Below are 13,269 nucleotides of genomic sequence, written 5' to 3' on the forward strand. Positions count from 1 at the left end.
GCTCAATCCCAGGACCCATGAGATCATGACCTGAGCCAAAACCCAGAGTCAGATGCTAAAATAACTGAACCACAAAGGTGCCCCTAGAACAGGAAGTTTAAAATTGTATTTCAAGCGTAAACATATGTGTGTGTGCATGCGTGCGTGTGTGCTTATTTTCTCATTTAGTTTGTATATTTACCTGGAAAACGTTGATCACATTCCTTTTCTGGCCAAATTTCTAGGAGACCTGCCTTTACATCCCTTTTCATAATTCATTAACCTCTCAGAAGTATTAACACTTCTCATGCTTACAGAATATGATAATAATAATTATAATAATACTGCACATTTGTGTAGTATTTTATAGCTTATACTTTATTGTCACATTATTATTTAACTTGAACCTCACAATATCTGTGAGGTAGGAGCATTATCTTTTCTTTAAAAAAATTTTTGTGAGAGTGCCTGGGTGGCCCAGTTGGTTAGGCATCTGACTCTTGGTTTTCAGCTTAGGTCATAATTTCATGGGTCAAGGGATTGAGGCCCATGATGGCCCCTGGGTTGAGAGAGGACCCTGCTGGAGATTCTCTCTGTCTGCCCCTCCCTGCTGCTGTGCTGTCTTCCTCTCTTCTCTCTAAAATAAATAAATCCTTTAAAAATTTTTTGTTTTTCTTCACAATACATATGGGAATTAAGGTTCACAGAGGTTAGATGACTTACCCAAGGTCATGGGCTGCTAAGGGTATATAACTTAGATCTTAGTTAATTGTTCTTGCCACTACTTATACACAGCTGAAGGTCTATATATTTTCTCTATATTTTTATTAATCACTTATATTAACTGGTTTCCCATGTAAAAAGTACTAAAGTGATTTCATGTTCCTGAACTTGCATATATATATTTATATATCTCTTTGTAGAGCATTTAGTACAAGGCTGCAGACAACTAGACACTTAGATTTTTTTCCTTTGTTCAGTAAATATTTGGCTCCTACCATGTGCCAGGCCTGGTTCTAGGCACTGTAGATATAATGATAAACAAATGAGACAAAGTCCCTGCCATCATGGAGTTCTAGGTGGAGAAATAGGTAAAGATAGTACCTATAAATATGTTAAGAGGAGCTAAGTGCTAAGAATGAAAAATAAACCAGGAAAGAAGCCATGAAATGTTGGGAGAAAGGAAAAGATTTGCAATTGTATTTTATTTCTTTTGTTTATTCAAGTAATCTCTACACCCAACGTGTAGGGCTTTGAACCCATGACCCTGAGATTAAGAGTCACATGCTCCTCCAATTGAGCCAGCCAGGCACCCCAAGGTTTGCAATTTTATTTATTTTTTAAAAAAAGATTTTATATAGCTATTCATGAGAGACAGAGAGAGAGAGAGAGAGAGAGAGAGAGAGAGAGGCAGACGGCAAGCAGGCTCCATGCAGGGAGCCCGACGTGGGACTCGATCCTGGATCTCCAGGATCAGGCCCTGGGCTGAAGGCGGTGCTAAATCGCTGAGCCACCCGGGCTGCCCAAGGTTTGCAACTTTAGATGAGAATTATCAAGGAAGACCTCACCAAGGGGGAGCACTGGAAAAATGATCTGGAGGAAGGAGGTAGCCATACGGTTTGGGGGGGTAAGAACACTCCAAACCAAGGAGTAGGCAAAGGCCTTGAGAGATAAATGTCCTGGCTATAGTAAGAAGGTCAGTGTGGCTGGAGTGGAACTGATGAGGGAGAGAGTAGCACAAGATAAAATTAGAGGCCACCGAGGGCCTAGATGATATAGAAACCTATAGGTCCTAGTAAAGATTTTGGTTTTTAGTCCGAATGAAATGGGAAAACTCAGTGTTTTGAGTAGAGAAGTGACATAATCTAATTCAGGTTTTAACCGGGTCAAATTGGCTGCTCTAAGGCCGGAGATAAGAGTAAAAGCTGGAAGATCAGTTAAAGAGCTATTTAGGTTAAAGGTAATGGTAATTTGAGCCAGAGTGGTGGCAGTGGAGGTGGTAAGAAGTGTTGAAGTTCTAGCTATATTTTTGAAGATTTAACTGACAGGAATTGGTGATAGATAGGGTGTGAAAGAAAGAGATTCAAAAGTGACATCAAACTTTTTGGCCTAATTGACTAGAAGGATAGGGTTGCCTTTGACAAAGATTGGGAAGATAGTGGGAGGGCTGATTGAGAGTTGAGGAGTATTAAGAGCTCTTTTTTAGACCTAGTACATTTGAGATGTCTAATCAGATTTCCATGTAAAAATGTCAAGTAGTTTAGGAGAAAGGTCCTCGCTAAAGATATTATTTGATAGTCATCTCTGTATAGATTGTACTTATAAATTTTTATTTATTTATTTTTTTTATTTATGATAGTCACACACACACACAGAGAGAGAGAGGCAGAGACACAGACAGAGGGAGAAGCAGGCTCCATGCACCAGGAGCCTGACGTGGGATTCGATCCCAGGTCTCCAGGATCGTGCCCTGGGCCAAAGGCAGGCGCCAAACCGCTGCGCCACCCAGGGATCCCTAGATTGTACTTATAGATGAAACTTTTAAAAATGATTATGCAAATTATGGGAACCATTTCATATATCTGATAATGTGACCCTGAAGATTTGTTATTTGGGCTTTGTACCAATATCAGCAAAATGGGATGTACATGAAACAAATGTCATGAAACAAATGTCAGAATGCACATAAAAATGTTTTGTAACATATCGTATGTCAAGTGATTATGTAGATAAAGATATACCAAGAGATACAGTACCAGGGGAAAATGATCTAATAGTTGCCATGTTCTTAAATCCAGGTATTTCAGTCTTTATTTTATTTTGAGGAATCTTAACTTCCATGAGATTAAGAAGCTGAGAGGCAGACCTAGAAATGGAACCCAAATGTGTCTGATCCCAGAGTTTATGCTCTTCTTACTCTGCACCACACAAGTCAAGAGGATATGTGCTGTTGATTTCCAAATTGTGTCCATGAAATGCAATGTAATGTAAGATTGAGCATTGGACTGGGGTTATAAGGCCTGAGTTTGTATCTCAGTTTTGCCATTTCTAGCTGAGTGACTTGGGCAAGTCTTTTCATTTCTCTGGACACTAGTTTTCTCATCTATAAAAGAGCTGTAATTAAACCTACCTCACAGAGTTGTTATAATAGTCAAATGTGAAAGCTTTGTAAACTCTAAATTACTCTATGTAGGTGTGGGATTAATAATGCTAGGAAGCAATTTGATTTACAATAGCATCAAAAATAAAATACTTAGGAAAAACAAGAAGTGTAAGACTTATACACTGAAAACTACGAAACATTGGAAGAAATTAAAGATCTAAAAAAAATGGAAAGGCATCCTCATTTTCTTGTGTAAGAGATAATATTAGTAAGGTATTAATATTCCAGAAATTGATCTACAAATTCAGTATAATCTCTATCAAAATCTCAGCTGATTTTTTTCACATCAATTGACAGGCTGATCATATAAAAATGTAGGGGGCCCACAGTAGCCAAAACAGTATTAAAAAAGGAAAAACAAATTTGAAGAACTCATACATCCTGTTGTCAAACTTACTACAAAGCTACCATAATCCATATATTACAATACTATGATAAAGAAAGACATACAGATCTTTCAAAGAGAATTGGTAGTCTGGAAATCAACTCTTGTTATGTGTATGGTTAATTGATTTTCCACAAGGGGCAGGGCAATTTATTGGGGAAAGAATAGCTTTTTTTCAAGAAATGATGCTGGCAAAAAAGGATTTTTACAAGCAAAAGAAAGAAGTTGGATCCCTATTTCATAATTATACAAAAAAATTAACTCAAAGTTGATCAAATGAATTTAGTTGATAACTAATTTAAAAATGTTCAAGGATCTGAATAGACATTTTTTTCAAATAAGATATACACCTGGCCCTTCAGCACATGAAAAAGTTCCCAGTACTTTCAGTCATTTGGGAAATTCAAATCAAAACCAAAATGAGATTCCGTTTCACACCCACATAGGATGGCTATAATCAAAAAGATAAGTATTGGCAAGGATTTAGAGAAATTGGAACCCTCATATTAATGGAGGATAGTTAGAAGAAAGGCAGGCAGGGGAAAGGGGCCCTCTTGTGCTAAGAGGAAACTACCCTTGGTTTGGGGTGTTTAGGCAGTGGCATGGCCGAGCAGTCCAAGGTGCTGGATTAAGGCTCCAGTCTCTTCTGAGGTGTGAGTTCTATCCCACCAATGCCAAAACGTTTTTTTGGGCTCCAGTGTGGCTCAGTTGGTTAAGTGTCTGTTTTTGGCTCAGGTCAGGGCATGATCCCGGGGTCCTGGGATTGAGTCCCACATCAGGCTCCCCGCAGGGAGCTTGCTTCTCCCTCTGCCTATTTCTCTGCCTCTCTCTCTGTGTGTCTCTCATTAATAAATAAATAAAATCTTAAAAAAAAAATGGTTGTAAGCCCTAAAGGGGGAGCTCTCATGTACACACCAGTCCACAAGCTACACAGCCAGCAAGAAGAACGAAGATAACCATTTCAACAAGGGAGGGCACATTTCACATAGGAATTTATCTCCTGCCTTTAAATAAAGGAAGAAAGAGCCCACCATGCTCAGAACATATTACAAACCATTGAATTGTACATTTTTGCATGGGTGACTTTTGGGGGAGTTAATCTCAACAGAGCTGTTAATAGTATTGTTAGGAATACTGTCAGTGGAGTTTTGGGCTTTTACTCAGCTAAGCTAAATAACCAGTTTTAATGAGTGATCCTGTTTACATCAGTCTGAGAGGTGGTGTGTGAACCAGCCAAGACAAATAAAATTACCTTTAAAGATAATATAAAATGAAGATCTTTGAGTAATGCCCAAAGTTTCTGATTCCAGATTTGGAGGAATTTTTTCTGGTCTACCATCCTATTTTTAAAAGTAGTGTATAAAGAGGGAAGTATTATTTAAAGAGGGGGTTAAATCAGTTGTTTTTTTTTTTTAAGCTGAGATAAATAGCATTTTTAAATATGGGAGTTTTTTTCATCATTCTGGTAGTTGCATCCTAGGAAAGAAGGAAATCAGTATTAATTGAAGGACTCCTCTGTACCTGACACTTGTCCTTATTCAGTACATCCACATCTACTATCTGGTTTAACCCTTATAACAACCTTATGAGGTCGGCCTTATTATCTCTACTTTACGATGAGGAAACTGAATCAGATAGTTGGTGGGGAAAGGGAGAGGGAATAGGTGAAACGCAGGGGATTTTACTATGGACTTTAGTAATAAAGGTAATAATAATGTATCAATGTTGGCTCATTACAGAGTAAAATGTATATACATTGCCTGGAGCTTTTAAAGGACACCCACGTATCATTGCCATGTGTTGTTAATGCATTGTGTGTCATAGAACTTTTGAGTGATGAAGCTGGGACTGAAATCAGGCTTCTAAATTCCAAGTCCTAGAGCAGTTTGGTTGATTCATAGAGTACCACCTTCAGTCTTCTCTGATTTTGTTGCTTATACTTAGCTGCAGAAATACTGTAAAACTCTAGCATGAAGCAGCTTTTTATATGACAGATTAGATCCTCATATCAAATCCCCCAGGTTATAAACTTGTAATTTAAGATGTTATACATGTAATAGGTTTCTCCTGTCGTATCTGGGTGTAGTTATCAAAAACTAACAATCTTATTTTTTCTTCTTTCCCTCACTTAGCAATGGTGAACTAGACCCCTGGTCAGGAGGTGGAGTAACCAAGGATATCACAGACACCTTGGTTGCGATCACCATCCCAGAAGGGGCCCATCATCTAGATCTCCGAGCCAGAAATGCCTTTGATCCCACGGCTGTGCTATTAGCCCGCTCCTTGGAAGTTAGACACATGAAGCAGTGGATCAAAGATTACTATGCCAATCTGAGAAAGAAGCACTGAGCAATTTTGATCATTTTCGGTTTCTTTTATGTTCATTCTACCCATGTTCCCATTCACTTTGGTTTTCTACATGTAATTACTTTCCCTTTTTTGTCATTAGATTTGGTGGGGCGAAGGTTGAGATAGAAGAGAGGGTGATGGTGGTGACAGCAGCCATCACACATCCCAGGTCCTCGCCATCTTCATGCCACCTCCACGAAGAATCTCTTTGTGATAGTTTTTCTACACCATCCGTGGCCCTCATAACTGGAGCAGAGTTTTCGACTGCCTTTCACAAGAGGGAGAGTTACTCCTTTGTTTCTCTGCAAGCAGAGCTTTCTCTTCATTTTGAGATTAAAGTCTCTTTGGTCCATTTGTTACACCCCATCCCCCCCCAAAGAAAGAAAAGCAGAAAATAGATTAAAATGATGTAATTGCAGCTGGTAGGAAGGACGTCCAATGCCAATCCAGGAAATGGAAGTCATTCCTTTTGTACTTGACTTTGAACTGTGCTATAAATAAAGAATAAGGCTGGACCTTATACCTGTGTGTTGCTTCTGAGGCTCACTCCAGCTGTTGGGAATGCTGTGTGTACTGGGCTTGGCTGGTTTTGGAAAGTCCTTTAATTTTCTCTCTTCTACTTGGCCAGCTTTTCTCCGTTCTGGGATATTTGCCACTATGGTACTGCCAGAAGTAATCTGGCCTTTTTCTGCTCTGTTTCTCTTTGTTCCTAAGGTCAGTTTTGTGGTAATTTGGTTACATTTTGCCAGTTTAGGAGAATGGCTCTGTTTTGCTTTTGCTTTTACATCTGAGCAAGCTTTTATATACCAGTCACGATACATCAGTGAGAAGCCTTTAAAAATTGATGAATCAACTATTTAGAAGATAGAATGTAGTTATATTCAGCATTTTGTTTTTTAAATTCTATTTTCTGGTAGTTGTTAGTGCTGTCATTAAAGTCAGAAGTGTCAGGGTGCTAAGAAGCAGGTGCGCAAGAACTTTTCTGTTTGGCTTCCAAAAGAGAAGCTGACTAATTCATGCAGGCAGCATATTTGACATTAATAAATGGCTGAGCCATTCCTATTTCCAAGGGGTTGGCTTCTTTCAAGCAGTTCTTACACTGAGACCTTTCTTCAGAAGAGCTTTTCTAGGATAACAAATAGGGTTGGATCAAAACCTTTCAGGGACACAGAGAGAGACTAACAGTTTCTACTCTGTTGAAAGATTTCTTCCCCCTTGTTTCTTTTTATTTTCTCTCAGTAATTTTTTTTTTCTTCACCTTGCCTTGGGAACATTCTCTGCTTTTCAAAAACTGTACTTGAGCTCAATCATTTTGAAAGCACTTATTTATTTATTTATTTATTTATTTATTTATTTATTTATTTATTTTTAAGTACAAATATAGAGTTCATTCTTGGGTGGGAAACTGAAGTATTTCCCTTACTTTCCCGGCATCTGGGAGATACAGAAAAAAATCTTTGTCTGGTTTCGGAAGCCTTCAGTTCTCATTGTAATGAGTTGTCCATCAAAGCATTTGGTCACTATTTTTGTTTCAGCATCAGAAAAAAGTCTGCTGGAGTGAGAATTTAAGGGTCAAAACAATACTAGTTTTTATTCTCTGTCAGCTAAGAAGTTACATAATGCAGGATTTATGGGCTTAATAGAGGAGATGCTTACTATTTATTTTCAGTACTATTGATGATATTTTCCTTGAAACCTTATACTTGTTTAAAATCTTTAAAATACTTTGCCATTTGATTTAATATTGGTTGTTTGGATGAGTTACATTTTTGTGAGGAAACATACTGCTAAAAATTGCTATATTTTTATGCAAGTATAATTTGGTCTAATGTACATGTTTTTCAATGTATGTTTCATTACAGACAGCAACCTTAAGTTAGCCTAATTATAATATGCTAGAATTTAATTTTAAATTGAAAAAGAATTGCAACATGAGATAAGCCTTATTATTTTAAAGCATTTCTAATTAATAGATGATGCTTTTGAAAGACAAGGAAAGAGAGACATAAAGAATTGGGGTGTTTTTATTCTGATCTTTGTTACTTTAACTGCCTGGAGTCAATGGATAGAACTAAGAAAATAGGAACCTTTCTTAAGGAATCGCTGGATCAGATTACCCAGAGGAATCAATGTCTAGTCTAGTATATTAGAAGGTAAGGGCACCTCAGATATCATCCAGTCCAAACTCATCTTTCGTAGGTTTTGGCACTGTGGGCCAGAGAGACAGGACTTGCTACAACTCTCATTTTTGGTAGAAACAGGCTTTGAATCCAGGTTTTGTTTTGTTTTGCTGTTGTCTTTTAATTAGACAGAGTGAAATCTCTATTTGGATAAGTAACAAAACCTTACCAAACTAACTTAAACGAAAGAGGGAATTTATTGAAACTATGCAAGACTAGCTCCAGGATTTGAATAAAACTAGGAATCATGAAGGAGTGAAACCAGGGTCTAGAAAGTCATGAAAAGTCAAGACTGCTACTTTCTGTTTCATTTCACTTTCAACAGAGGTCACCATCCTGTGGGTGAGATTTGTTCCTCAGATTTTTATAATTTGGCCAGCAGTATAAAATGTATATGAGCATCAGAGTTACCTGGAGGGCTTGTTAAAACACTGATTGCTGGGCAGCCCCGGTGGCACAGCGGTTTAGCGCCGCCTGCAGCCTGGGGTGTGATCCTGGAGACCCGGGATCGAGTCCCACGTCGGGCTCCCTGCATGGAGCCTGCTTCTCTCTCTGCCTGTGTCTCTGCCTCTCTTTCGCTCTCTCTGAATAAATAAATAAATAAATAAATCTTTTTAAAAAAACAACAAAGCACTGATTGCTGAGCATCACCTCAGAATTTGTAATATGTCATGGGGATGGATCCTGGGAAGTTGCCTTTCTCACAAGTTTCTAGGTGATACTGGGCAATCATACTTTGAGAACCACCAGTTGAAAGAACTCTGAATTTGAATATCTTGAGACAGGACATGCCCTGTCAATTTACCTCACTCATGTTACCCTGCCGGATTCCATCTGAGTGTGGGATCCCTGCCTAAAGCTTCTCCTTCCCATGGTTGTTGCTTCATTCTTTCTCTGCAGACCTTCTCTGCTGGCACAAGGCCCATGATGACTTCCCAGCATGGTGTATCAGGCCCCTGTAAGTGTACTACCTCACAAGCTCATAACTCTCAGGTGTTTAGGAGAAATGAGGTCATAAAACCATGGCTTCAAAGATCCACTATTTAGGATGGAAAGGGAGAAGTTCAGGCGACTGCAGTAGGATAGCAGACCACAGGGGTAGTGACATAAGATGAATCTGCATACTTGAGCAGGGATAAAGTTCATTCAAGTAGACCATGATTAGGAGTCATTATAGGGAACGAGAAATCAAGGATAGTCCTAGGTCGGGAGTGACATGAACAGATTTCATTTAAAAAGGTCATGCTGGCTATAGAGTAGAATATGCATTGTAGGGAGCAAGCATGTGATGTAGAGACCACATCGTTTTTCCATTTTTCCAAGTTAGAGAAGAAGGTGGCTTTGACTAGGCTGGTAGAAGTGACAATGAGAAGTAGATGAATTTGAGAGAGATTTAGTAAAAAATGTTACTGGAATTTGGTGATGTGGTGTTCTATGAGATACAAGTTGGGCAGGTGTCAAGGATGATTTCTGGTTTATTCACTTGGATAGATGTGCTATACACTGGCAGGGAGCATCAGAGGGTAGAAGGTGACCAGGTTTGGTAGGAAGACTCTGGGTTCAGTTCAGTTTTGTCAGGCTGAGTGTTAAAAATTTGATATAACTACGTAGAGCTAGCTGTCAAGTAGGGCTGTTGGATGTAAAGATCTGGAATCCAGTCTGGGCTGGAAAAGCATGGTGAATAGATGGTAACCAAAGGATGTTAATTCAAGGAACTAATGTTTAGGAAACTTCAGAAGCCATTAACTATATTGTACCTACCATACATTAAGCCCTAAACATCTTAATCCTCCTAAAGCTGTAGTACATATAGCTCCACTTAGCCAACCTACCACTTGTGCTGTGGTATAACCATGGCTTAAATTGAGATCTACCTCTCTGCACTCATTTCCCATTCTTACTTGCCACCTATTACTTTCCTTATGCCCCACCATTCAGTCACTCTAAATTTCCTCTGAAATTCATTTCCTAGCATTACCCTCCAATATGTTTTCAATGACAAGCTTGTGTGCATCTTTCAAAGCCCAGGTCAGCTTGATTACTTCCACTGTAAAGTCTTCCTCAGTTTTCCTAAAGGCAATCAATGGTTTCCTAATTTATGCTTTCAAAGAACAAGGTTCATACTTAATATGTTAGCTACATTGTAAACTCCACCAAGGTTAAGGATTGTCTGTTTTATTCATCTCTGTATCTCTAGTACCTTAAATGGTCCCCAACTACCTCTAACTTAGTACACATATCCCAAATTGTGTCATTTTGCTTAATGTTCTCACTGTCTTTTTAGGAAGACCAAGTTCTCTGAGAGCAGGAGCTATGTCTTACTCTTTCTAGTAATCAGCATCTAGGATGGGGTCTGGCAGCCAGGTCTCAGTAGGCCCTCTGTAAATTTATATGAGTAGATACATTTCAGGGTGGAAAGACCAAGCTTTCTATCTATCTGTCTCCATAGCCAAGCACCTTTTTATAGCTCTGATGTGCTCATGTGACCTCCTGCCCTAGGCCTCCCTAGATTTTGGAAAGGGAATGTCTTAGTACTCAATACTCTAGAACTTGAACTTCCTAATTTACCCTCTCTTCAACGGAGTGTGCTTCTGGCTTCCTGTCCCACTCTGTCAGCTGGGCACTCTTTGTCAAGGAGGCTGAATGTAACCCTGTCTTGAGGTTGGCTGGGAACTAGACCACTAGAAAGACATGCAAGTGCATGGATTTCTCTGAAGCCATTTTTCAAATGCAAAGAAGGGGCTGGTTCCAATAGATTTTGTTATCTAATAATGGAGGTAGGAGTTTGGAAGCTTCCAGTAGCAGAGTGCAAACTCAGTCTTGGGTCTGCATGTATGTTTAACATGGCTGACACCTTTAATAAGAAGCTCAGGCCTGGAGTGTGGAAGTTACTTGCCCAAGGTTTTTGTTTGTTTGTTTGTTTTCTGTGTAAAAATGTTTATTTGTACTATTGTTTAGAATACAGGAACTAAAGAAAGAAAGATACCTCAACTCCAAAGTGACAGTGAATTAGGGCCTGCCCACACCCAAGGAGAAGGCCACTCCAGGGGGTCCTGGCATGGACTATCTCCCCCAACTACTTCATGTCAGTGTCACCAGGCAAAAAACTGAGGAATCCGGGTGTGAAGATCTTAGCAGCTGCTAGCGAGCGGGCAAGGAAGAAAGGGATGTCTATGTGGCTTCCCTATGACCCAGGAGCCAGTCCTTACGATAAACTTACATATAGCTAACATGTTTATTTATTATTTAAAAATTTTTGTCACATCTGGTTCTAAAGGTGTTTTAAAGATATACATTAAACAGCACAAGTGGGACAAAAGAGATTTAAAAGGGATAGAGATGTAAAATGGATCTAGGAATGCAAATTATAAAGGAGCATTTATCAAATAGACTCCATAGAATGCTAATAAGACCAGATGTTAGTGGATATTTCATCAAAAAGGTATACATGATGAAAATATTTGAACGTGGTTGAGATAAATTTAAGCAGGTTATCTTTACCACAGAATCTCTCAAATTTTGATATGCCATGTGCATTGTGAAGAATGATAACATTTCCCAGAACCCCCTTTTCAACAACATTTGAGGAACTAGTGCTTTGCCAAATACATTGACAAATACTGCCATGGAATTCTAAATATTTTTTGAAGATGTGCCAAGAAAATTTGGCCAAGTTTTCTAGCAGCCGTCTGCAAAGAAGATAAAGAGTTCACACCATGCCTAAGATAAACCATATTAATAACCTTGAGAAGCCTAGGAAGGAATTTCTTCATGGAAGGGAAAAAATGTGATGAGTTTTTCATCTTCTTTATATATATATTACCAAGTTTCATTGTATTCATCCTTTAGTATAAAGAAAATCTTAACACCATAGTATAACAATCATTCTATAATGAGCTAATGAAATACACTACTGGTATGTACATATTTTTTTGCTGATCTGGGTTAATCTAGAAGTAGATTTTATAATGTTTGGAGGGACACAGCCAAAATTTTGGCCAGTTTCTAATGCCTTAGTAGACAGTTGAAGCGGGAGAAGGAATGATGTTTTATAACACAAATGAAGTAGTTTGAAAAAACAAGCCCAGATACCTGAATATACTGTTAACTTACTATGGGACCAATGATAGCTCACCAGCCATGTGGAGGCAGAGCTGAGAGAAGGAATCAGGTGCCTCTCCCTCTATATGTTTGGGAGATGATTTTAACTGTTTTTCTTTATTTTTGTAGGGCCTAAAATCTAGAGATAGTCAAAGATTTCCTGAAAACCATCAAGTCAGTAACTCCAAGATAATTAAACTCTGAATGAAATTTTTTGCTCAGGTGATATATAAAGTGCCATGACACTGAGGTGTACAATAAGTGCCCTTGAATAAATGCAATACATTGAAGTAGCTAGATGATTTGATGAATAAAAGGGTTCCTTCTCTCATCCACAAAGGCTATTAGATTATTCCTGTTTCAGAAAGACCCCTGGACACAGGGCACCTGGGTGGCTCAGTTTGTTAAGTGCCTTAACTCTTGATTTCGGCTCAGGTCATGATCTCAAGGTTGTGAGATTGAGCCCCGTGTCTAGCTCCAGGCTCAGTAGGGAGTCTCCTTGAGATTTTCATCCTCTGTCCTTGCCCCGCACATACACACATGCTCTCTCTCTCTAATAATAAATCTTTTTTTAAAGATTTAATTATTTATTCATGAGAGACACAGAAAGAAAGGCAGAGACACAGGCAGAGGGAGAAGCAGGCTTCCTGCAGGGAGCCTGATGCAGGAACCCGATCCCAGGATCCTGGGCTCATGACCTGAGCCAAAGGCAGATGCTCAACCGCTGAGCCACCCAAGTGTCCCATAATAAATCAATCTTATTTTTTTTTAAATAAATAAATCTTAAGGAAAAGAAGAACTATCCCTTGCAGTTGACAGAAGACATTTTATATGTTACCATGATGTCAGTTCATTTGGTCAGCCTTCCTACCTTCAGAATAGAAGGTACAATATAAATCAGTAAAATAAACCAGAATCTGCTTTATCTTTAAGGAACTTATGGTCAGAGTTCCACCATCCTTTTGTCTCTTTTTCTGATGCTACAAAACCCTCACCTGTAGGAATTGTCTTTAGTTCTAAGCAAGTGGTTTTCAACTGGTGTTAGTTTTGCCTCCCAGGGGACATTTGGCAATGTCTGGGGGTGTTATTGGTTGTCACAACTTGAGGCAAGC

General features: G+C 38.9%; 1 protein-coding gene across 3 annotated transcripts in view; it reads left to right on the plus strand.

Annotated features, from left to right (window-relative positions):
• LOC112642100 (prolylcarboxypeptidase) overlaps positions 1-6,396 on the plus strand; it is a 65,714-nt gene extending 59,318 nt beyond the window's left edge. For all 3 annotated transcript variants that reach the window (XM_025419497.3, XM_025419498.3, XM_035704226.2), the window contains one exon: positions 5,660-6,396. In XM_025419497.3, the coding sequence (XP_025275282.1) occupies positions 5,660-5,876 (217 nt within the window). In that variant the 3' untranslated portion in view covers positions 5,877-6,396. The remainder of the gene's footprint in view (positions 1-5,659) is intronic.
• Positions 6,397-13,269: the final 6,873 nt, after the last annotated feature.

The sequence above is a fragment of the Canis lupus genome, chromosome 21, assembly GCF_003254725.2.
Source record: "Canis lupus dingo isolate Sandy chromosome 21, ASM325472v2, whole genome shotgun sequence".
NCBI lineage: Eukaryota > Metazoa > Chordata > Mammalia > Carnivora > Canidae > Canis > Canis lupus.